The 23,839-nt window shown below is 56.0% G+C and overlaps 2 protein-coding genes across 5 annotated transcripts; both read left to right on the top strand.

Moving 5' to 3' along the window:
* The first annotated feature begins 5,083 nt into the window (after positions 1 to 5,083).
* Positions 5,084 to 11,847, top strand: PRR29 (proline rich 29). Of its 4 annotated transcripts, none has more exons than XM_066567017.1 (6): positions 5,084 to 5,165; positions 5,890 to 6,010; positions 8,770 to 8,879; positions 10,575 to 10,705; positions 10,798 to 10,865; positions 11,557 to 11,847. In XM_066567017.1, exons 1-6 carry the CDS (start codon positions 5,094 to 5,096, stop codon positions 11,589 to 11,591), a joined length of 537 nt encoding a protein of 178 aa, XP_066423114.1. In that variant the 5' UTR covers positions 5,084 to 5,093; the 3' UTR covers positions 11,592 to 11,847. The 4 variants fall into 4 exon arrangements, with proteins under 4 accessions (XP_066423114.1, XP_066423112.1, XP_066423111.1 ...); XM_066567015.1 differs by having other exon boundaries at positions 10,795 to 10,865; XM_066567014.1 differs by lacking the exon at positions 11,557 to 11,847 and adding an exon at positions 10,996 to 11,154.
* A 3,896-nt stretch (positions 11,848 to 15,743) lies between these two features.
* AGPAT1 (1-acylglycerol-3-phosphate O-acyltransferase 1) lies at positions 15,744 to 23,297 on the top strand. The gene is made up of 6 exons (XM_066567012.1): positions 15,744 to 15,925; positions 19,978 to 20,111; positions 20,625 to 20,800; positions 22,332 to 22,427; positions 22,820 to 22,892; positions 23,074 to 23,297. Exons 1-6 carry the CDS (start codon positions 15,744 to 15,746, stop codon positions 23,295 to 23,297), a joined length of 885 nt encoding a protein of 294 aa, XP_066423109.1.
* Positions 23,298 to 23,839: the final 542 nt, after the last annotated feature.

The following is a 23,839-nucleotide window of genomic DNA, read 5'->3' as shown; positions in this document are numbered from 1 at the left end:
TGTGTCTGGTGACAGCGGCAGTGGTGATGGGGAGAGGAGAAGGAAAGGAAAGGAAAGGAAAGGAAAGGAAAGGGAAAGGGAAAGGGAAAGGGAAAGGGAAAGGGAAAGGGAAAGGGAAAGGGAAAGGGAAAGGGAAAGGGAAAGGGAAAGGGAAAGGGAAAGGGAAAGGGAGGATTTGCCTGGGGCACACGGCTGCAGGGTGGCAGCACGGCCCCGGTGGCGGGACCGGCCCTTGTCCCCGCCGAGGCCCCGGGAATGTCCCCAGAGGCTGCCCCGGGCGTTCCCGCTGATCCCGCCGCCAGCTCGGGGTGACTCAGCCGTTTCCAAAGCAAAGGAAGTCACTGACAGGACTCTTCCTGCAGGTGACAAACGCTCATTTAGGGGGGGCTGGGACCGCCGATTGTGCCGCCTCCATCCCACCGGGGATGTGCCGGTGCCAGCTGCGGTCCCCGCCCCGCGCCAGCTGCATCTTCCTGGGGTTTTCCTTTATGGAAAGAGGCAAGTCTGGGAAGGGGAATTCCGAGGAAGAGGAGGCTGGTGACACCTTGGGGACGATGAAGATCAAAGCACCGGCAGCGTGAGACCTCCTGGGAAGCGAAAGGGGATTTTTGTAGTTATCGTTCAAAATGAGGAGCTTTAACCCATTCCCAGCTCCGGACACAGAGAGCGTCCCCAGAGGCGTGTCCTGAATGTGACAGTGATGGTGGGCAGCCCAGGGGACAGCAGCTCCCTGTCTGCCACCCCCCAGGCAGGGTTTGTCCCGGTGTGCAGTGACAAACAGGTCCGGGGCTGGTTTTGGGAGCCCCTGGGAGGCTGCAGCAGCTCGGGGGGATGCGTTGCCTCAGCCGCAGCGTTTCTTCATCTCCCCCGAGGCTTGGGCGAGGCTGATCCTGCCGGGGTTTCCTCACTCTGGGAATCTCTTGGTGTCCCGGGAAGGGAAGTGGCAGCAGGGATGTGCTGTCACCTCCAGGGCACCTCAGGGCTCGGTTCCTCCCCTCCCCTCCCGGTGCTCCCGGTCTGAGCCGCCCCCATGCCCTGCCCACCTCTGCTCTCTGTGCTGCCAGCGCTGGGTGATGCCCCAGAGAGGGGCTGGACCCCTCTGATCCCATTGCAGGGATCCCTCTGATCCCATTGCAGGAAATCCCTCTGATCCCATTGCAGGGCATCCCTCTGATCCCATTACAGGAAATCCCTCTGATCCCATTGCAGGGATCCCACTGATCCCATTGCAGGAAATCCCTCTGATCCCATTGCAGGAAATCCCTCTGATCCCATTGCAGGGATCCCTCTGATCCCATTGCAGGAAATCCCTCTGATCCCATTGCAGGGATCCCTCTGATCCCATTGCAGGAAATCCCTCTGATCCCATTGCAGGGCATCCCTCTGATCCCATTGCAGGAAATCCCTCTGATCCCATTGCAGGAAATCCCACTGATCCCATTGCAGGGCATCCCTCTGATCCCATAGCAGGGATCCCTCTGATCCCATTGCAGGGGATCCCTCTGATCCCCATTGCAGGAAATCCCTCTGATCCCATTGCAGGGGGTCCCAATGATCCCATTGCAGGGATCCCTCGGATCCCTTTGCAGAGATCCCTCTGATCCCATTGCAGGGGATTCTCTGATCCCATTGCAGGGATCCCTCTGATCCCATTGCAGGGGACCACACTGATCCCTTTGCAGGGGACCACACAGGTTCCATTGCAGGAGCTGCAGCAGCACCCACAGGGCCCAGGGGTGGCAGAGGGTCCCTGTCCCTCCTGGTCCCCAGGGACTGACCCCATTCCAAGGCCTTGGTCCTGACAAGAAAACTCCTGGTCCAAAATCCCTGTGCCTGAGCAGGGACAGGGCTGAGATCCCAGCCCTGGCAGGGGCAGTTTTTGAGGGTTTCCAGAAGAAATCCCAGAGCTTCCAAAGGGAGCAAATCCTCTGCTGGGCACCCTCAGGGTGTCCTTGGCACTGAGTGGCTCTTCCAGGAGACAGCAGGATCTGTCCCCATTGGAGCTGGAACATCCCCTGGTCCCTCCTGGGTTTTCCCAGTGGATGTTTTATGTTTTCTGTGTCCCCACCAAACACTCCAAGGTCAGCAGAGGTGTCACCTCCAGCTGGGGCAAGGTGACCTGGGGACAGCACAGCCACAGCCGCCTTTGTCCCCATCCCACCTGGACACTGGCACGTCCCTGTGCCCAGGCTCTGCTTTCCTGGGCAGCTCCTGTCCTGCCCCTCAGCCCCCTCTGCCATGGATCCTCAGAAGGGCTGGGAGTGCTCCTGCCCTGGGGCTGTCCCCAGCCCGACCTGCAGCCCCAATTCCATGACCCTGAGCTGTGACCAGGTCCAGGAGTTGGGCTGAGGGGATGTTCTGGGGGATTGAAAAGGGCCAGGGGCCAGGGGACAGGGACAGGGACAGGGAGAGGCAGGAGCCAGGCACAGCCCAGAGCTGAGCCCAGCCTGAGCCCTGCCCTTGGGACCAGCCTTGCTTGTGTTTGCTTTGGCTCAAGAAAACTTCCCAAATTCCTCCTCCTCCTCCTCCTCCTCCTCCTCCTCCTCCTCCTCCTCCCCTCTGTCCATAATGTCCCCCCAGAGGGCTCAGGCTGCCGTGGGAGGCTGAGGACATCCCGAGCAGGTCCCTGTCACCCCTCATGTCCCTGGCACGAGGCTCTCTCGGACTCCTCACCCCCATCCCAGTGTTTTAATTCCTCCTAAGGGGAGATAAGACCGGGATCAGCCCAGCCCGGCTCTGCCAAACGGGCAGGAAGCAGCACAGTAATTAAATGGGCAAATAATGGGAATTTAGGATTCTAACAAAAGGCAGAAAAGCAATCCAGAGGGGGTCGGGAAAATCAGGAACACAGTGAAAAACCCAATCAAGCAGAAAATAGCCCGGACTGGAGCCAAGGGAGGGGCTGAGGCAGCCGGGCTCGGCGGGGAGGAGGGGATTTGGGAGCTGGGGGGAGGATTTGGGGGGGTCTACAGTGCCGTTCTGGGGCAGAACGAGAGTTTTGGGAGAGATTTGTCCCCGAGCAGAGCTGGCTGAGGGCTGAAACCCCGGGAAAAGTTCCCAGATCGGCCCTGGGGGCACGGCAGAGCTGGGATGTGAGATCCATGGAAATGCCCCGGGGGGCGGAGGGGGCGGGACGGGCGGGATGGGGGCACAGGGGGCATTTTGCTGGGATTCAGCGTTTCCTGCAGACTCCCCATCCCCAGCATTTCCTGGGATGAGCTCTCTGCCAGGGGCTGGCTGTGCCCTGTGGGCACAAATCCCCTCGGGAACACCCTGGCAAGGACCCGCGGTGGGGTCCCAAACACTGGGGAGCTTTTGGAGGGTTCTGTGCTTCCCACCCCCAATTCCGGGGGGACTTCTGGAGGTCTCTGCGGCTCCTATCCAAATTTTAGGGAAGACGTTCGGTTCCCATTCTCAGTTTTGGGGGATTTTGGGGCTGTTCTGTGGTTCCCATCCCCAATTTTGGGGAGGTTTCATCCCAAATTTTGGCTCTGCTGCCAGCATTTCCTGCTCATGCCCGTGGTCACTGCATCCCTGGGGACATGGACAGGGAGCTGGGACACAGCCCTGGGGGACCTGGCACAGTGACAAGGACACCCCGGGGACCCCCAGGTGGCACCGAGGCTGTGACACCCTGAGGAGCGGCCCTGGGGTGGCACTGGGGCTGGTTAATCCCGGGGACCATCCCCAATTTTGGGAAGACTTTTGGGGGTTCCTAGGAGTCCCATTCTCCAGCACTGGGGGAGATGTTTAAGGATCCCATCCCCGATTTTACCGGGGTCTCTGAAGGTCCCATCCCAAATTTCTGGGAGACTTTGGGTGTCACCTCTCCAGTTTTGGGGATACTTTGGGTGTCCCATCCCCGAATTTTGGGGAGACTTTCGGTGCCCCATCCCCAAATTTGGGGAGATTTTTGGGGTTCTGAGGAGTCCCATCCTCCAGTATTAGGGGATATGTTTAAGGATCCCATCCCCAATTTTACAGGGGTCTCTGGGGGTCCCATCCCCAATTTTGGGGAGACTTTGGACATTTCATCCCAAATTTTGGGGAGACTTTGGGTGTCCCCTCTCCAGTTTTGGGGATACTTTGGATGTCCCATCCCCAGATTTGGGGATACTTTTGGGGGTTCTGAGGAGTCCCATCCTCCAGTATTAGGGGAGATGTTTAGGGATCCCATCCCCAATTTTACAGGGGTCTCCGGGGGTCCCATCCCCAATTTTGGGGAGACTTTGAGGAGGTTTTTGTGATTCCCAACCCCAATTCTAGTTGAGAATTTTGGAGGTCTCTGGGATTGCCACCCAAATTTTGGGGACACTTTGGGCGTCCCATCCATATCTTTCATAGACTTCATTACCCCAATGTCCCTCCCATTCCCTAATGAGCCTCAGATGCCACTGACTGCTCCTTTCACCCCTCACCACGAGGCACAGGGTTGGGTGTAGCCATGATATTTTCTGAAAAATCCTTTTCTTAGGATTTTTCCTCCTGAGAAGCTGAGAGGCCTCAGGAACAAAATGTAACCAATGGTTATCTGCTGCTGTGGAATGCACCAGGTGCATCTGGGATTGGTCTCATGTGGTTGTTTCTAATTAATGGCAAATCACAGTCAGCTGGCTCGGACTCTCTGTCCCAGACACAAGCTTTTGTTATCATTCTTTCTTTTTCTATTCTTAGCCAGCCTTCTGATGAAATCCTTTCTTCTATTCTTTTAGGATAGTAATATAATATAATATAATATAATATAATATAATATAATATAATATAATATAATATAATATAATATAATATAATATAATATAATATAATATAATATAATATAATATAATATCATACCATAACATATCATATCATAATATTCTGAAACATGGAGTCAGATCCTCATCTCTTCCCTCATTCTGGGACCTCTGTGAACACAGTCACAGTCAGGGACACGGCCCAGCCCCGTGGGGACCCAGGAACAGCCCGGGCCGGTGTCCCCAGGGCCTTTCCTGGGGATTTCCTGCCGGGAGGAGCTGCCCGGGGACATTCCTGGCACGGCCGAGCCTCCCTGGGCAGGGTTTGTTTCCCCGGAGCCCTGGAGACGATCCCGAGCCATGGAGCGGGGAGCGCCCGGGGACCCCCGCGGGCTCTGGGGGAACCCCCCTGCAGGGACCCCCCTCCTTGGGGTGAGCCTGGAGCGCTCCTGCCTCGGGATTGACGGGATAAGGGTGGAGAGGAGCTCGGGGCTGGGCTCGGGGCTTTGGGTGGGCCCTGGGCTTTGCAAACGCCCTGCAGACCCCGAAAGGTGCCCGAGTCCTGTCCCCAGGGGTGGGGACTCTGCGGGTCTGGGAGTGACCCAGGATGGGGGGGCGCTGTCCCGGGAATACCAGGGGAGAGCAAATTCCCATCTCCAGGGCTCCCGTCCTGCTCCCCCGGGCCACCCGCTCGTCCCACCACAGAGCCCTGTCCCCTCTGTCCTGCCACTGCCCCCGTCCCCTCTGTCCTGCCACCATCACAGTCCCGATCCCGCCTGTCCCCAGACGTGCCTCCTCTGTCCTGTCCCCACCCCAGTTCCCTCTGTCCTGTCACCACCCCTGTCCCCTCCATCCCGCCACCAGCCCTGTCCCCTCTGTCCTGCCATCCTTGTCCCCCTCTGTCCTGCCCCCACCTCGGTCCCCCCTGTCCTGCCCCCTGCCCCCAGCCCTGTCCCCTCCATCCTGCCACCATCCCAATCCCCTCTGTCCCCTCTGTCCCCACCCCCGTCTCTCGTCCCCGCCACCATCCCGGTCCCGGTCCCGGTCCCGCCTGTCCCCAGCCGTGTCCCCTCTGTCCCCTGGTGTCCCGCTGCCAGGACTCCGCATTAACCCTTGAATTTCCAAACCCGGTTTTCCCTCCCCTCCTCCCTCGCAGCCCCGCGCCCTGGGATCGCCCCCCGGAGCATTCCCGGAGCCCTCCCGGTGCCCGGTGCTGATCCTGCAGCCGCTGCCCGCGCCCGGGGCCGCCCCCGCGGGACCCCCGCCCGCCCGGCCAGGTTCGTGCAGGGCTGGGGGGGGCAGAGCCGAGCCCGGCGGGTTCAGCCGAGCCGCACTCGGCCATGTCCACCCATCCTTGGGTCCTTGCGTGGAGGTTCAGCACCACGGGCTGCGAATTTTGGGATTTTACCAACTCTGGGCTCCAAGATGCTCCCGGGGAACAGTTTTTGGTTTTTTGTTAGGTTTTTTTTGTTTGTTTGTTTTTTGTGTGTTATTTTTTCTGTTTTTTTTGTTGTTGTTGTTGGGTGGGTTTTTTTGTTTTTGTTGTGGGGTTTTTGGGGTTTTTTGGTTGTCTTTTGGGGTTTTTTGGGTTTTTTTTTGGTTTTTTTTTTGTTTTTTTTTGTTTGGTTTTTGGGGTTTTTTGGTGGTTTTTTGTGGGGTTTTTGTTTTTTGTTTTTTTTTTTCCGGTTTGTTTTTTTGTTTTGTTGTGGGTTATTTTGTTTTTGTTGTGTTTTATTGTTGTTGTTGTTTTTTGGGTTTTTTTGTTAGTTTTTTTTTGGGTTTTGTTTGTTTTTGGGGGTTTTTTTTTGTTTTTTGCGGTTTTTTTGTTTGGTTGGTTTTTGTTTTTTGGGGGTTTTTTGTTTTGGTTTGGTTTTTTTTCTTTTTTTTTCTGTTTGTTTGTTGTGGGGTTTTTTTGGTTTTTTTTTTTTTTTTTGGGGGGGGGGTTCGTAATTCAGCTGTTTTTGTTCTCCAAACCCCCATTTCCTGCTGGCATCCATCCATCCCCAGGGGACACCGGGGTGTGACAGACAGGCTGCTGGAACTGCAAGGTGGAGTTGAGAGGGGCTGGAACCCTCGGCTCTGCCCCTGCCCAGAGGGGCTTCACCCACCTGGGTGCCCCCAGGCTGAAATCTGGGCTGGGAGGGGCTGGCAGCAGGGCCAGGGCCTGTGGTGACATCAGGGACAGCAGAGACAGGGGCTGGGGACAGCAGGGACAAAGAGCTGTCATCACTGGGGACACACCACAGGCAGAGTCATTTTGTGCTGTGGGGAGGGGGAAGGTGGAGCTGTCCTTAAAAATCCGAGGAAAATCCTTAAAAATCCAAGGAAAATCCTTAAAAATTCGAGGAAAAAGGATGCTGCAAATCAGTGTGGAAGTAAACAGAGCCAGGCTGGCCCCAGTGGGATGGGTGCATCCACCCAGAGCTGCCAGCACCCTGTGTCCCACCCCAGTTCAGTCCCTGGGGTGCCCCCAGCTCAGCAGAGTCCCAGGAGGTGCTGGGGTGCTCCTGCCTGGAGGCACAGTCACCTCCTGTGTCCTGGCAGCCAGCCTGGCTGGAAGGACTGGAAGGGACCTTAAAGCCCACCCAGTGCCACCCCTGCCATGGCAGGGACACCTCCCACTGTCCCAGGCTGCTCCAAGCCCCAATGTCCCACCTGGCCTTGGACACTGCCAGGGATCCAGGGGCAGCCCCAGCAGCTCAGGGTGGATGAAGCCAGCAGGATTTCAGGGGATTCCAGCAGGTTTATAAGAATTTTCCACGGGAGTTTCACACCTGCAGAAAATGGGGGTGTTTTCCGGGGCTCCAGAGGCAGATTTGGGGTTTCCTCTGTGTGGATGAGCCTCAGCAGCCCCACACCCTCAGTGTGGCCTCCAGCCAAGGGGACAGGGACACTGCCCTGGAGCAGGCAGGAGCTGAGGAGGCACTGAGCATCCCCACCCTGCTCCTCCCTGGATCCCAGCAGTGGGGATTGGGGTCCTGGGCTCACCCCCAGCTCCTGCCCTGTAGGAGCATCAGGGGGTAGGACAGTCAGGATGGATGGAGATGAGAGATCTCTGCAGCCAGGTCAGGAACTTGGGGTTTATTGCAAAGGGCCTGGGTGCAGGGCCCTGCTGGGAGCTGCCAGGCACAGCTCAGAGCAGGGCTGAGAGAAGAGAGGGGGAGAGAGGATGAGAGGGTGAGAGAGTAAAAGGGGTAAGAGGCAAAGTTCCTGTTCCAATACAATAAATCTTCTGTGTTGAATATTCTAATTCTCACTAACCAATCTAGTACAATACACAAATCCTACAGCATTTCCATACAGCCTATAAGAATCATTACATTACCACACTGTGTTACATTTTAAACCCTAAAAACTCCTCTTTGGGCCCCTTCTGCCAAGCTGGCAGGGTCTGCTCTGCCCCTTGGGCCTGTCTGCAAGCAGAGGGTGTTGTTCCATCAAAAGGGGATCACCTTCAGTGGCCACACCATTGTTTTCCAGTTGTTCAGTAACTGAGGAATCTCAAAGTTTGCTTTTATTCCAATCTCACTGATGGTTTCCATATTCTCAAAATCTTTTGCCAGGCAATCATATTTATCAGGCTTTCCTGTTTCATCTTCCCCAACACTGCCCCTCATGCACAGAGCAGGGCTGAGCCTGGCATGCTCTGAACGCTGCCCCTGCCAGGGCAGCTGCCCCCCAAGGCCCTGGGCACTGCCAGGGCTGCAGAAACTCTGCCCAGAATGAGAGGAAAGTCTGGAGCCTCCAGCCCCATTAATCGCTGACCACAGCCCCTGGCCCTGCTGTCCCTGCTCAGCTCCCTCTCGTGAGCCAGCAAGGAAGAAAAGGCTCAAATATGGCAATTTTCAAGCTTTAGTCAAGCAAAATAATTTTTAAACACCACATGAGGCTTCCAGAGCAGGGTGGGGGAAGGCTGGCTGTGCTCCCACTGCTTGGGAACAGGGAGGAGCCTGGGGGCCGCCCCATCCCGGGCACTCATCCCAGGCTCTGCTCCCTCTGCTCCTTCTCTGATGCAGAATCTCCCATCCTCGGGCAGGTTTGATGGAGTTGATGCTGATTCAAGGCTCCCAAATGCACCAGCTGCTGATGCACGGCCTGGCCATGGCAGCTCTGATGCCCCGTGGTGCAGGGACAGCCCCAGCCCAGGTGAGGCTCAGGGGGATGGAGGGACCAAAGAGGGACCAAAGCGGGGGAAAAGGGGATAAAGATGGGGAAAAAAGACCAAGGACCAAAGAGGGGGGAGAGGGACCAAAGAGGAGGCAATGGGACCAAAGAGGGAGAAAAGGGACAAAAGAGGGGGCAGAGAGGGGGCAGAGGGACCAAAGAGGGACCAAGGAGGGAGCAAAAGGACAAAAGAGGGGGTAAAGGGGACAAAGATGGGGCAAAGGGGACCAAAGATGGGGAAAAAGGACCAAGGACCAAAGAGGGGGGAGAGGGACCAAAAAGAGGGCAGAGGGGACAAAGATGGGGCAGAGGGACCAGAGAGGGGGCAGAGGGACCAGAGAGGGGGCAGAGGGACCCCCAGGGCTGTTCAGGGTCACCACGTCCTGCTCTGGGACCCTCTGGGGGCAGCACCTGGGTGGTCCTAGCCCAGCTCAGAGCAGCCCTTTGGGGTTTTGGGGCTTTGTTTGGAGCCCAGCTCTGAGAGCTCAGAGAGCAGCCAGGCCCTCTGGAAGCACAGCCCAACCCAGCAGGAGCTCTGCAGGGGCTGCCAGTTAAAAATCCATCTCAAACCAAAACATTTCATCTCCTTGGGGGGAACAATGCAGCTTTTGGGGCAGGGCTGGGCTGTGGCAGCTGCGGAGCTCGCTGCCAGCTGGCACCTCCTGGCACCCAGCCCCTGCCCTCCCAGTGCCACCAGGGCAGGGCTGGCCAGGGCTGGACCCTGCTCAGATGGTCTCACACAGATCAAAGGGCTCTTCCCATGGGGTTTGGTCCCATCTGTGGGGCTGCCACCCCCTGTGTCCCCCCTGGGGCTTTGCTGGGACTGAGCCCACCCAGCGGGAGCAGCTGGGCGCGATCCCGTGTTATATTTGCCCAATTATCCCATCATTAAAAAAAACAAATCGTATTAGAGGTAGCAGCAATTTTAATTGAATAGTTTAGAAAATATATAAAATTGGATACACTTGAAGTATTGACAATATAATTTGATTAAAATAAGGGATGATTTGGTTCCAACAATAGCACATAAGCAAAAGATAACTGTGGGGTACGGAGTGCAGGGCTCTGGTCCCCTGCCACCTCACGTACGAGCTTGCCAAGTGAAGATTCCCCCCTTTTATGCCCTGTGTCAATGCCATCTCCTCCCATTTTTGATTCATCCCACTTCTACCTCCGCCCTCATCACCACCTTTACCACGCATGCTCCACCACTCGTTTTGGTGGTCACACAAGTCTTTGGGGGTCGTTTTTGATGAAGGCCTCTCCTCTTCCTCGATGTCCTTTAATTCACCTTTGGGTTACACATGCACACCAAGCCAGTACAATGTAAGCCAAGACTAACATAATATTATATTTAAGCATCAAAGCAATAAATCTCTCATTTTCCTGGGACCCAACCAGTTTTCCCTTCTTTCTGTTAATTTTTAGTAACTGTTATCTCTTGCTTTTTCCTGTCCTTGAACATCTGCAGGAAAGGGGGTGGGTGGTGGAACCCCTTCTCTCCCTTTCTTTCTTGGCATTACACCTTTTAAATGTTTTATTATTTCCAAATATTAATTACTATATCAATATTGATTACTGTTTCAATTTTGTCAGCATGAATCATTCCTATTTATCACACCGGCCAGCGGCGCTTTGGGAGCCCCGGCCCAGCCCTGCCTCTGTTCCCCCCCTCAGGTGCTGGCGGGGCCTTTGCAGGGTGAGGAGGAGGAGGAGGAGGCTGTGGTTTTCCACCATCACTACGTGCCCTGGACCCCTCCCTGCCCGGCCCCCGTGCGGTTCCTGCGCTCCTCACCCGGGGAAGGGCGGTGAGTGCCGGGGCTCGGTGCCACCCTGGTGTGGCAGCGCCTCCAGGGACGCCATCCGCCCCTCACCGCCCTGTCCCCGCTCCTCCCAGCAGAGCTGTGCCCCCCCCGCCGCCCCCCAGTGCCACCAGCACCGTGGGACCCGGCGTGTCCCCTGCAGCGGGTAAGGACAGCCCGGGGACACTGTCCCCATGGTCCCGACAGGGCAGCCGTCCCTCGGGCTTCCATCACCCTGGGCTGAGCTTCCCTGCTCCCGTCTCCATTCCATCCCATCCTGTCCCATCTCTTCCCAGTAATGTCCCATCCCATTATCCCATCCTATTATCCCATCCCATCTCAATAATGTCCCATCCCATTATCCCATCCCATTATCCCATCCCATCCTATGGATCCCATCATCCCATCCCATCCAATCCCATTATCCCATCCCATACCACCCCAATAATGTCCCATCCTCTTATCCCATCCCATCCTATGGATCCCATCCCAATAATGTCTTATCCCATCCCATCCCATTGATCCCATCCCAATAATGTCCCATTCCAATAATGTCCCATCCCATTATCCCATCTTATCCCATCCCAATAATGTCCTACCCATCCATCCCATGGATCCCATCCCATCCCATCCCATCCCAATAATGTCCCATCCCATTATCCCACCTTATCTCATCCCAGTAATGTCCCACCCATCCCATCCCATCCCATGGATCCCAACCCATCCCATGGATCCCAACCCATCCCATCCCATGGATCCCACCCCATGGATCCCATCCCATCCCATCCCATCCCATCCCATCCCATCCCATCCCATCCCATCCCATCCCATGGATCCCCTCCCATCCCACCCCACAGAGTTTTACACCATGGAGCAGCACTGGGGGCTCTGAGTTCTGCTTCCCTCCACCCTGAAGATCCTGGATGGATGCTTTTGGGGTTTTGGGGTGGTTTCCCTGCTGAGCCCCCCGGCAGGGCTGTCCCAGCCCCGGTGTCACCCTGGTCCCCCCAGGCTGGGGTGGCACGGGCCGTGCTGTGCCCGGGGGTGGGACAGAGGACGGTCCCCGCCTCCATTCATCCCTCCAGCTCCCAGCGCAGCATCGCCTGTAATTAATGTGCTTTGTTAAGAGAGCGCCCTGCTGTCGCTAATTAAACATCTGTAATTACATTAATTGCATCTGTAATCTGTAATGGGCTGGTGGCTCCGTGCCTGGGTGCAGGGGCTCCCTCGGGGCTGGGGGGGTCTGGCAGTGCCTGGGGGGCTGAGAGGAGCCCGGGAGGGGGGGTCTGTGAGGTCTGTGGGGGAGAGGGGGTGCTGGGGGGTTCCTGTCAGGTCTGGGTGTGAGGAGGTGCTGGGGGTCTGTGAGGTCTGGGGGGGTTTTGTTAGGTCTGGGGGCTCCCGTCAGTCTGGGGGGGTCTGTCAGGTCAGGGGGGGTCTGTCAGGTCTGGGGGAGGGAGTGAAGGGATGCTGGGGGGTTCCTGTCAGGTCTGGGGGGGTGAGGGGGTGCTGGAGCAGTGCTGGAGCTCCAGGCTGAGATCTCCTGGCTGAGCAGGGGCAGAGCTGGATCTTGTGGGGAGAGCAGCCTGAGAGGGAAATCCCAGAGTTTCCCAGCATTCAGTGACCCCTGAGCTCCCCGAGAGCAGGAGGAAGGGGGCAGAGGAGGTTTTTGGATGCTGGGAGCTGTCCCCTGCCCGTGCCACCTCCCCAGCCCTGCTGTGCCCTGGGGGGCTCCAGGCTTTTCCCTGGAGCAGAGCTCCTGGCAGGAGACCTCAGGGCCGGTGGTCTGGAGCTCTGAAGATGCAGAGAGGCACCGTAAACCCCTCCTTGGACAGCCCTGCCTGTCCTCTGCCGGTGGAAGGCAGGATTTCCCTTCCCTGGGCTCTGCAATGGGCAGATCCTCCCCAGCCTGGCCCCTGGAGGAGCCCCCAAATGTGGAGCAGGAGGATCAGGTGGATTCCAGCAGGAAGGTCCAGCTCCTCCAGCTGGGAGCTGTGACCGTGTTCACGGGGATCTGAGGATGAGGGAAGAGATGAGGATCTGACTCCATGTTTCAGAAGGATTGATTCATTATTTTATGATATATATTATATTAAAACTGTACTAAGAGAATAGAAGAAAGGATTTCATCAGAAGGCTGGCTAAGAATAGAAAAAGTAGGAATGATAACAAAAGCTTGTGTCTGGGACAGAGAGTCTGAGCCAGCTGACTGTGATTGGCCATTAATTAGAAACAACCACATGAGCCCAATCCCAGATGCACCTGTTGCATTCCACAGCAGCAGATAACCATTGGTTACATTTTGTTCCTGAGGCCTCTCAGCTTCTCAGGAGGAAGCATCCTAAGGAAAGGATTTTTCATAAAAGTTGTCTGTGACAGGGAGGGACTGAAGGAGGCATCCAAAAGCAAGGCTGGGATTGATGGGAGAGCAGCCTGGTGCCCAAAGGCTCCCCCATGGACACAGAATGGGGAGGAGGAGTGAGGAGTCACCTGGAATGGGCTGGGCAGGAAGGGTGGGCTCGGGATGTGACCCAATCTTTGCTTTAATATGAGAATAATGAGAGGAATGGGAGGGTGAAGCAATGGGCATTGCAACAGCCCTGGTGGACATAACCCCGGGGTTACTGGTCAAACTGGGGCACCCTCCAGCCTGGCCAGAGCCTGGGGACATCTCTGTCACCTCCAGGGTGGGAGGGCTCTGTGGTGGTGTTTGAGGGTCCCCAGGACGAGGGAAGAGATGAGAATCTTGACTCCATGTTTCAGAAGGCTGATTGATTATTTTATGATGTAATGTTATATTATAGTAAAAGAAAATTATATACTAAAACCATACTAAAAAAATAGAAAGGAGACATCAGAAAGCTAGAAAGGAATGAACAATAAAATTTTGTGGAGAAAGGAATGAATAATAAAATCTTGTGACTGACCAGAGCCCTGACACAGCTGGACCTGGGATTAGCCATTAATTAAAAACAATTCACAGGCTGGGTAAACAATTCTCCAAATCACATTCCAAAGCAGCAAAACATGGAGAAGCTGAAGCTTCTCAGGAGAAAATGTGCTGTCAAAGGGATTTTTCATCAAATATCACAGTGACAGGGCAGTGATGCAGAGATGCTGGGCTGAGGGTGGGTCCTGCCAGGGGAGGGCAGGGAGCTGGGGTGGTCCCAGCAGAGGTGACAGTGCCCAGGAGTGGCCTGGGGGGACTGGCAGCCCCCAGAGAGGCACAAGGGCAGGCACAAGAGGATTTTGCTGCTGCTGGGTCAGGGCTGAGCCCAGGGATGGCAGCAGCACAGGGATGTCCCCCCTTCCCCAGCCCTGGGGGTGTCCTGGGGGCTTGCAGCCACCTGGGATGGTGGCAGGTGTCCCTGCCATGGCACTGGATGGGCTGTGAGGTCCTTCCCACCCAAACCCCCCTGGGATTCTGGGATTCCTCATTTGGGATTGGACCAGCAGGGCTGGGAGAGGCTCCTGGGGGCTGACACCGGCCCAGTGTCCCTGCTGTCACCAGGACTTGGTCCCTGCTGTCACCAGGACTTGGTTCCAGGAGTTTCCACGGGGCTGGCCTGGATCCTGCAAGGCATCAGAGCAGGAGGAGAGGTTAATTACAGCCTGTGCTAATTGCGCCCCTGAAAACACCTCATGCAACACGGCCCCTGGCTGCCAACTGGGCCAAGGGCTGCCACCCCTGCAGGGCTGGCAGAGGGGGTGGCAGAGCCCGGCCCCAGGCACTGTGGGACCCTGGGGACACAAGCTGGGCACTGGGAAGGGAAGGGCAGAGGGGCTCCTGCTGCCCAAACGGAGCAGGGGATGGGGAGCAGGGGTTCCTGCTGCCATTCCAGGTGGGAGATGTCTCCCAGCCATCTGAGGCTCTGCAGGGTGAGGTTTGGGTGCCAGCAGGTGGCTGTGCCCAGCCATGGACCAGGAGCAGCTCCTGCTGTCCCCACAAGCTGAGCCTCCCTTTCCCAGGGCCGGCAGCCCCTGGCCAGGACTATTGTAAATCAGAGGTGAGGGAGAGAGGATGATGCATCTGACTCCATGGATATCACAAGGCTAATTAATGACTTTATTATACTATATTATTCTATACATCTAAACTGAACCTGCCCAGCACTCAACCCTGCACACACTGCCCAGAATCTCGTGGCTGTCAGTGACAGTCCTGACACACACACACACACCTGGCCCTGACAGGCCAAGGAAACAAAACTCCATCACTGTGGGTAAACAATCTCCACGTTGCATTCTACTTGGGCACAAACAAAGGCACAGCAAATGAGATAAGAATATTCTTGGGAAGAGTTCTGCCTTGCTTTTCTCTGTGAAGGGAAATGTGGGGCTCCACACTTGGCCCTAATAAGCCAAGGAACCAAAACCCCATCACTGTGGGCAAACAATCTCCATATTGCATTTTACTTTGGCAAAACACAGGCACAGCAAATGAGATAAGAATTGTGTTTCCTTCTCTGAGGTTCAGAGAATGTGAAACCTAGAAATATTCTTGGGAAGAATTCTGCCTTGTTTTCTCTGTGAAGAGAAATGTGGGGCTACACACCTGTCCCTGACAGGCCAAGGAAACAAAACCCCATCACTGTGGGTAAATAATCTCCATGTTGCATTCTACTTCGGCACAAACACAGGCACAGCAAGTGAGATAAGAACTGTGGTTCCTTTCCCTGAGGTTCAGAGAATGTGAATCTCAGAAATCCTTGGGAAGAATTGTCCTTGCTTTTCTCTGTGAAGAGAAATGTGGCAGCACAGGACAGATACCTGGGACAGGAAGAGTTCAGTGAGCAGCAGGTCTGATCTCACCGCCCTGGAGTCTTCAATAGCCCAGGAGGTGACAGCAGTGACACCTCAGGTGACTCAGGGTCCCTGTGTGACTCACAGCCACTCTCCACCCCTGGGTGGGTGTCCTGCTTCCACCTGAGCCATCCCTGAGCCGGGATGAGATGCACAAAGAGCCTTCCCCTGGGCCAGCCCCAGCCACCCACACAGGATGCTCCTGATTCACCTGGCCCGGCCCGGGCTGAGCTGGGGCAGCACCATGGACCTGCTGCTGCTCCAGGGGCTGCTGCTCCTGCCCCTGGCAGCGCTGCTGCTCTACAGGTGCAGCCCCCACTTCCAGTTCCTCTGCAAGGTGGCCTTCTTCAACTGCTGGATCGTGGCCTTGGCCACCCTGCTGTCCCCCCTGGCTGCCTTCCGGGGACGCTCCGTGGAGAACATGAGGTGAGTGAGGGATGGAGATGGGGAGAGCTGGCTGGGCTTGGCTCAGCTGCAGGAAATCCCATGGTTTGTGGCCACAGGCTCTCCCTGGCTGGAGCCACAGCTGGGTCACAGCTGGTGGCAGAGCCCTGGGGCCAAGGCCAGGGCTGTGGTCACATCCGTGGGGCAGTGAAGTGCAGCTTGTGGTGTGAGAGGTGCTGGCTGTGCCCAGGAGGGGTCAGACCATGCTGGAGTTGGGATTTGTGGTCCCTGAGGGATGAAATAACATAAAAGGGAACATTCCTGACCATGGCAATGTTGGGGTCATCACCTGGGTGGGTAATGGGGGGGTTTGGAGGTACCATCAGGGCAGGGGGCAGATACATGCCCAGTGCTGTGTCCCTGGCTCTGGTTTTGCCTATGGAAGACCTGGAAACAGCACCCTGGCAGAGGGATTGAGGGTGGAGAGTCCTGGTACAGATTATTCCATGGCTGCCCCATTCCTGGAAGTGTCCCAGGCCAGGCTGGAGGTGATTTGGAGCACCCTGGGATAGTGTGAGGTGTCCCTGCCATGGCAGGGGGTGGCACTGGGTGGGTTTAAGGTCCCTTCAAACCCAAACAATTTCATGTTTTTATGGTTTTGGGATGTCTTGGTGCCATCACCTGTCAGGGTCACAGCCCTGTCCCTGTCACAGCCATGTCCTGATCACAGCCGGGTCCCGACTCTGCTCCCGGGGGTGGAAGCAGGGAGATAACACCGGTGAGATAACAACACCGGGGAGATAACACCAGGGAGGAGATAACATCTCAGTGCAACACCGGGGGAAGGCCTGGGCGCGCTCAGGGTGTTGCAATCCCGCTGCTGGATTCCTGGGCAGGATGAGCACAGATTAATTACACAGGGAAAATGTCCCAGCTTGAGAAACTCTGAGGATTTGTGTGGAGGGATCCCGGCCTGCGGCGGGAGCGTGGCCGCAGGTTCGGTGTTGTCATCGGTTCAGTGGTACCGGTGGTGGTTCGGTGGGACCAGTCTGAGCTTCGGTGTTCTTGGTCTGAAGTTCGGTGTTATCAGTCCAAGGTTCAGTGTTCTCGGTAATGGTTTGGTGTTCCCAGCCGGAGGTTTGGTGATACCCTTCCGAGTTTCGGTGGTACTGGTCCGAGGTTCAGTGTTATCAGTCCAAGATTTGGTGGTACCGGTCCGAGGTTTGGTATTTCTGGTCCGAGGTTTGGTGTTCTTGGCAGTGGTTCAGTGTAACCAGCCAGAGGTTTGGTGTTATCAGTCCGAGGTTCGGTGTTACCAGTGGTGGTTTGGTGGTACTGGTGGTGGTTTGGTGTTATCAGTCCAAGTTTCGGTGTTACCAGTGGTGGTTTGGTGGTACCGGTAGTGGTTTGGTGTTCCTGGTCTGAGGTTCGGTTTTCCTGGTGGTGGTTTGGTGTTCCCGGTGGTGGTTTGGTGGTACTGGTCCGAGGTTCTTTGTTCCCAGTCAGAGGTTCAGTGTTCCCGGTGATGGTTTGGTGTTTTCAGTCCGAGGTTCAGTGGTACCGGCGGTGGTTTGGTGGTACCAGTCCAAGGTTCAATGTTACCAGTCTGAGGTTTGGTGGTGCTGGTCAGATGTTCGATGTTCCTGAAGGTGGTTCGGTGGTACTGGTGGTGGTTTGGTGTTCCTGGTCAGAGGTTCGGTGTTCCCGGTGGTGGTTCGGTGGTACTGGTCTGAGGTTTGGTGTTCCCAGTGGTGGTTCGGTGTTATCAGTCTGAGGTTCGGTGTTCCCGGCAGTGGTTCAGTGTTCCCGGTCCAAGGTTCAGCATTATCAGTCTGGGGTTCGCTGGTACTGGTCAGAGGTTCGGTGTTCCCAGTGGTGGTTCAGTGGTACCGGTGGTGGTTCGGTGTTTCCAGTCTGAGGTTTGGTGTTATCAGCCAGAGGTTCAGTGGTACCAGCAGTGGTTCGGTGCTCCTGGAGGTGGTTTCGTGGTACTGGCGGTGGTTCAGTGGTACTGGTGGTGGTTCGGTGTTCCCAGCAGCTGTTCGGTGTTATCAGCTGGAGGTTCAGTGGTACCACAGGTGGTTCGGTGTTCCCAGAGGTGGTTTGGTGGCATCAGCTGGAAGTTCGGTGTTCCCGGCAGTGGTTCGGTGGTACCAGCGGTGGTTCAGTGATACCAGAGGTGGTTTGGTGTTCCCAGTCAGAGGTTCAGTGTTCCCGGTGATGGTTTGGTGTTTTAAGTTCGAGGTTCAGTGGTATACCGGTGGTGGCTTGGTGGTACCGGTCTGAGATTCAGCGTTATCAGTCTGAGGTTCGGTGTTCCCAGTGATGGTTCAGTGGTACCGGCGGTGCTGCAGCAATGGTACCGGCGGTGGTTCGGTGTTCCCAGTCTGAGGTTTGGTGGTGCTAGTCAGATGTTCGATGTTCCTGGCGGTGGTTCGGTGTTCCCAGTCCGAGGTTCGGTGTTCCTGGTGGTGGTTGGGTGTTCCCGGTCGGAGGTTCGGCGGTACCGGCGGTGGTTCGGTGTTCCTGGTGGTGGTTGGGTGTTCCCGGTCGGAGGTTCGGCGGTACCGGCGGTGGTTCGGTGTTCCCAGTCCGAGGTTCGGTGCTCCCGGCGGTCGTTCGGTGTTCCCAGTGATGGTTCGGCAGTACCGGTGGTGCCGCAGCCTGTCCCGGGTTCTTCCCGGGGAACGCCGGGCTCATCCCGGGCTGCTCCAGAGCTTCCGGCTGGGCGGCGATCCCGAGGGCGGCTGAGCCTCTCCCGCCTTATCAGCGCCGCTTATCTCGTCCCACCGGCAGCTCCGTGCCCGCCCAGCTCCCGCTCCTGCGGATCCCAGAGCCTGCGGCTCGCAGCGCTTCCCTGTCATTATCCTGGCTTTGGGGCACCGCTCCTCCTCGGATCCTCAGGGATATTCGAGCCTGCGGCTCCCGAGGGATGGGGGCGATACCGCGGACCCTGTCCCGCATTCTCACCTGGTGCTGAGCCCTTCCTTGAGCCCTTCCCTGTGCCCTGGGGGCAGTGACAGATGTGGGGACAGTGGCACAGACCCTCTGTGGGTCGGACAGTGCCCCATTCCAACACTGACGTGTCCCAGGATTTTGTCTCCACGGCTGCTGGAATCCCTGGTGCCCCCTCCTCCCTCCACTCCTCTCATTATTCCCATCCTGAGCGTCACCCATCGCTGCCATCCCCATATTCCTCCTCCTGTCCAGCCCTCCCGGGATGTGACACTGCTGTTCTGCTCAGATCCATCTCTTCCCGACACTGCAGCTCCGGTGGAGCCATTTGTGATTCCCCATAGGAATGGATCCGGGCTGGTTTTCCCTTCCCCCTGCCGCACAAAGCAGTGCAGGGGCGGTCCCTGGGGTCACCCACATCCCTGGGGATCTGTCTGTCCCTCTGCCACCCATCCCCAGCTCAGCTCCTCCCTGCTGGGATTCACCTCTGGCTTTGGGAGTCTGGGATCTGCATTTCCATCCACACACGGATCCAGCTGAGCACCTGGGGAGCTTCTCCCGGGCAGAGACAGTTTGTCCTCGTTAGGATGTGAAGATCCCATCCCCATCCTCATCTCCGTCCCCTTCCCCATCTTCATCCCTTTCCCTGTCCCCATCCCCATCCCCATCCCCATCCCCATCCCCTTTCAATCCGCCACTTTCTCTTTTTGCTTTCCCATCATCCCTGCACATCAAAATCCCGGTTTTTCCCTGCCACAACCTCGTGCTCCTCACTCTCCCTCCTCAGCAGCTCCCTCTGCTCTGAGCCAGGAGCTGGGCTCAGCTGAGGTGGGAGCCAGGTGAGTTCTGAGCCTCACAGGCTGCAAATGTGTGAGAAATCCAAAATTCCCTGAGCCTGAGCCCGGGTCCAGCAGCACAGCCCGGCCTAACCCAGCCCTCCCAGAACCGTTCCTCACACGTATCCCTCTGCCTTATCTCGTTCCTTATCTCATCCCTTATGTCGTCCCTTTTCTCATTCATTATCTCGTTCCTTATCTCATTAATTATCTCGTCCCTTATCTCGATCCTTATCTGGCCCCTTATCTCGATCCTTATCTCGTTCCTTATCTCGATCCTTATCTCGTCCCTTATCTCGACAGGCTCCTACGGGCGGCGCTCCTGCCCCTCAAGCGCTTCTACGGCATCAGGATGCGGGTGAGGGGCTCGGAGCGGCTGCAGCTGCCGGGGCCCTTCGTGATCGTCTGCAACCACCAGGCTTCCCTGGACCTCATGGGTGCGTGGGGGGACCCCCGGAACGTCTGGGGGCTCCAGGGGTGCGCCAGGATGGATTTCGGGGGTCAGCACCGGGATCAGGGCAGGGATGTGTGGTGGGAACGGACCAGGAGGGCTTTTGGGACTGGGCTGTGCTGCAGGGAGAGGAGGGATAACAGGAGGTGATGCCACAGGGTGATCCTGGGATTGGGGACAGCTGAAAATCCTTTAAGTCAAGGCTAAAATAACCCCAACCTGGTCCTATATTAGGGTATGAATTATTAAATAGTGTATAAATTATATTAGGGCATAAATGATTAATTATTCTGTGCACTGATGTAATTTGGCCTCTCCAGAGAGCTTCTCTCTGCAGTTATCACCTCTCAGGACTGGCTGAGCTGCAGAATTTATTGCTGATATCCAGCTGGTTGCTCCAGCCTGGGGGGTTCCATTTCCAAGCAGTTTTCCCTGGTGATTTTTCTGCTGCCACTGCCGTGGGTTGGGAAGGTGTTAACGGGTGTTCTCCACGCCCCAGGAATGGTGGAGGTGATTCCTGAGCGCTGCGTGCCCATCGCCAAGCGGGAGCTGCTGTACCTGGGCACGGTGGGCTGGGCCTGCTGGCTCAGTGGCATCATCTTCATCGAGCGCCAGCGCAGGGACGCGGCCATCGAGGTCATCTCCCGCACTGCCAGCACCATGAGGAGAGAGAACGTGAGGGACAGGGCTGGGGGACACCGGGGGGGTCAGGGGCTCTTAGTGTGAATGCACCGTGAACCCCCTGGTAGGGAAGAATGATGCATCTGACTCCATGTTATTATATGGAGTTATTACTCCATAATTACTTTACTATTATTTTATTATACTATAATATTACTTTATTATTACTTTATTGTACTATATTATTACTTTATTATACTATATTCTATTAATTATACTATATTCTATTAAAGAATAATTATTATAGAATTTATTATTCTATATTAATAAAATATTAATGTAGAATAATAAATAATTTAAGAATATAAATTAAATAAATTAATATTTATTATTCTATTTTAATAGAATATAGTATAATATGTAATATATATATTATTATTATTATACTATATTCTATTAAAGAATACCATACTATACTATACTATACTAAAAAATACAGAAGGGATACTTACAAAATGCTAAAAAGATAATAATGAAAACTTGTGACTCTTTCCAGAGTCCTGACACAGCTTGGCTGTGATTGGCCAAAGAGTGAAAACAACTCACAGCAGAATGCAATGGAACAATCACCTGTGGGTAAACAATCTCCAAACACATTCCACATGAGCACAGCACAGGAGAAGCAAATGAGATCAGAATTGTTTTCCTTTTCTCTGAGGCCTCTTGTTGCCTTTCAGCTTCCCAGGAGAAAAACCCTGGGCCAAGAAATCATGTTCAGAGAATGTGAATGCCACAGGCTGTGGGCAGGACTGACCCAGCTGAGGTCGGGGTGTCTCAGTTTGAAAAGCCAGATGTCTGCTGAGGAAGGCAGGAGCCTCCCTTGAAATAGAAAATGCAAAGCCCTCCCTCTGAATTGTTATAATTTTGAAATTAAGCAGCTCTCAGGCAAAGATATGGGAGCAGGAATAACAGTTCTTTATTAGGAAAAATAAAATACAAATGCAATAGTACAAAAAATCCCCAACAACCACGGACAGAGTGAGAGCAGTCCCTGTCCCCTGTGTGTCAGGGGGGTGGCACAGCCCCATCCCATGGGGGCTCAGCCCTCCTGCAGTGCCAGCTGTGGCTCTGCTGGAGCAGGGATCCTGCACAAGGGGGGAGTTTTCCTCTGCAGCTCCAGGGCTGCTGGAGATGGGCCTGGGCTCCCTCTGGCCATGCAGGGCAGCAGAAGCTGCTCCTCTGGCAATGCACTGGGCAAAGGCTGCTGGGGTGTCCCAAAGCTCAGATTGGATCCAGGTAGGAATGCTTGGCTCCTCCCCTGGGCGCAGCATCTCCCCATGGGATGATGGGATTGGATCAGCCCTGCAGGGACACTCAGTGGCCATGGACAGAAGATAATTAATAATTAACGGCCCATGAACAGAAGAGATCTCCTGGAGGGAGGATTGGCTGTGGGAGAGATAAAGAAAATGCCCAAAGAACAGCAGAGAACTGCCCCAGCTCTGACAGATGGGGACAGAACACACATCCCAGCCACACCTTTCAGCCTAAAACATGGGGTCACCTCTGTCCCTGTCCCCTGCAGCTCCGTGTGTGGGTTTTCCCTGAAGGCACCAGGAACCTGGGCAAGTCCATGCTGCCCTTCAAGCGTGGTGCTTTCCACCTGGCCGTGCAGGCCCAGGTAAGGAAATGGGCAATCAAATGTTGGACTCGATGGGCTTGGAGGCCTTTTCCAAAATGTTTCCTTCCCTTTGGCTCACCCTGGATGGAGCGGAGTGGGTGTGAACCCTGGGGCAGAGGGATGGGGGGTGTTTGGTCCCCAGGGATGGATGGGGTGTTTGATCCCCAGGGATGCGGGGATTTGGTCCCCAGGGATGAGGGAATTTGATCCCCAGGGATGAGGGGTTTGGCCCCGAAGGATGGGGAGATTTGGTCCCTAGGACTGGGGGTCTTTGGTCCCCAGGGATGAAGGACATGGTGCTGGGCAGCACCAGGAAGGGACAGGCAGGAGCAGGAGTCTCACCTGGGGAGGGCTCTCTCTGGGGGCCCCCCCTGACCCTCCATATCCTGCAGGTTCCCATTGTCCCCATCGTGATCTCCCCGTACAGGGACTTCTTCAGCCCTGAGGAGAAGAGATTCACCTCTGGTAAGGGATGGGCAGGAATTCCCATGGCAGAGGGCAGGGCTGGCACTGGGGATGAGGCACCTGAGGGTGTCTGAGGGATGCTGAGGGGTGGGGAGGCAGCTGGGGTGGAAGATGCCTGGGGGAATACCCAGTTCCTGCTGGGATCCTCTAACACATCCCTGGCTTTTCCCTCCTCTCCCAGGGACCTGCACCATCCAAGTCCTCCCCAGGGTGGAAACGTGTGGCCTGAGCCCAAAGGATGTCCCCAAACTGACCGAGAGTGTCCGCCAGGCCATGGCCGAGGCCCTGGCCGAGATGTCCATGAGTGATCACAGGGACCAGGGCATGGAGCAGCCTCTGCTGGGGCCAGGGGAGGACAGGGACAGCCCCCAGGGCCAGGGGGACACAGCCAGGAGCAGCAAATAGGCAGGGAGCGAGTCCCTCGGGGACACCAGGGAGGTGTCCCTTGTCCCCTGAGGAGGTGTCCTGCAGCCCTGCCACCGCCCCAGCAGGACGGTGCCCTAAGGGGAGCAGAGCAGGGCAGGATGGGGACCAGGCAGCACCCCCAAAAACAGAGCAAGGTGCCCCCAAAAACTGAGCAAGGTGCCCCCAAAAACTGAGCAAGGTGCCCCCTAAAAACAGAGCAAGGTGCCCCCAAAAACAGAGCAAGGTGCCCCCTAAAACCCCTTGTTGTGACTGCATCCCCTGGATGTCCCTCTGCCAGACCTGGAGCTGTGGCTGTCCCCCAGGATGGCCCCTGCCTGCTCGCTGGGCAGGGCAGGGATGGTCCCAGCAGGGCTGGGGGCTCACAGCCCCATTTTCCACCCCTGATTGTTGGGCTCCCCCATGGATTCTCCTTCCAGAATTCTCCTGCAAGCTGGAAATGCCATTTGAGTGCAGCCAGATCTGAGTGTGTGGCTTGGGGGGGACACGAGGTCCAGGGGAGGTTGCTGGGGGGGAAGAGCATC

This window comes from Molothrus aeneus, chromosome 28 (assembly GCF_037042795.1).
Source record: "Molothrus aeneus isolate 106 chromosome 28, BPBGC_Maene_1.0, whole genome shotgun sequence".
NCBI classification, from domain to species: Eukaryota; Metazoa; Chordata; class Aves; order Passeriformes; family Icteridae; genus Molothrus; species Molothrus aeneus.
This window is presented reverse-complemented; position numbering and strand designations above follow the sequence as displayed.

Bases quoted from the DNA above. Each gene is read 5' to 3' on its own strand.
- PRR29 (XM_066567013.1), top strand. From the start codon at position 5,094: ATGGAGCGGGGAGCGCCCGGGGACCCCCGCGGGCTCTGGGGGAACCCC. The intron at 5,166-5,889 runs GTGAGCCTGGAG...CCTCCCTCGCAG, and splicing joins CAGGGACCCCCCTCCTTGGG to CCCCGCGCCCTGGGATCGCC. The intron at 10,866-10,995 runs GTAAGGACAGCC...ATCTCTTCCCAG, and splicing joins CGGCGTGTCCCCTGCAGCGG to TAATGTCCCATCCCATTATC.
- AGPAT1 (XM_066567012.1), top strand. From the start codon at position 15,744: ATGGACCTGCTGCTGCTCCAGGGGCTGCTGCTCCTGCCCCTGGCAGCG. The intron at 20,112-20,624 runs GTGCGTGGGGGG...TCCACGCCCCAG, and splicing joins GGCTTCCCTGGACCTCATGG to GAATGGTGGAGGTGATTCCT. The intron at 20,801-22,331 runs GTGAGGGACAGG...TGTCCCCTGCAG, and splicing joins GCACCATGAGGAGAGAGAAC to CTCCGTGTGTGGGTTTTCCC.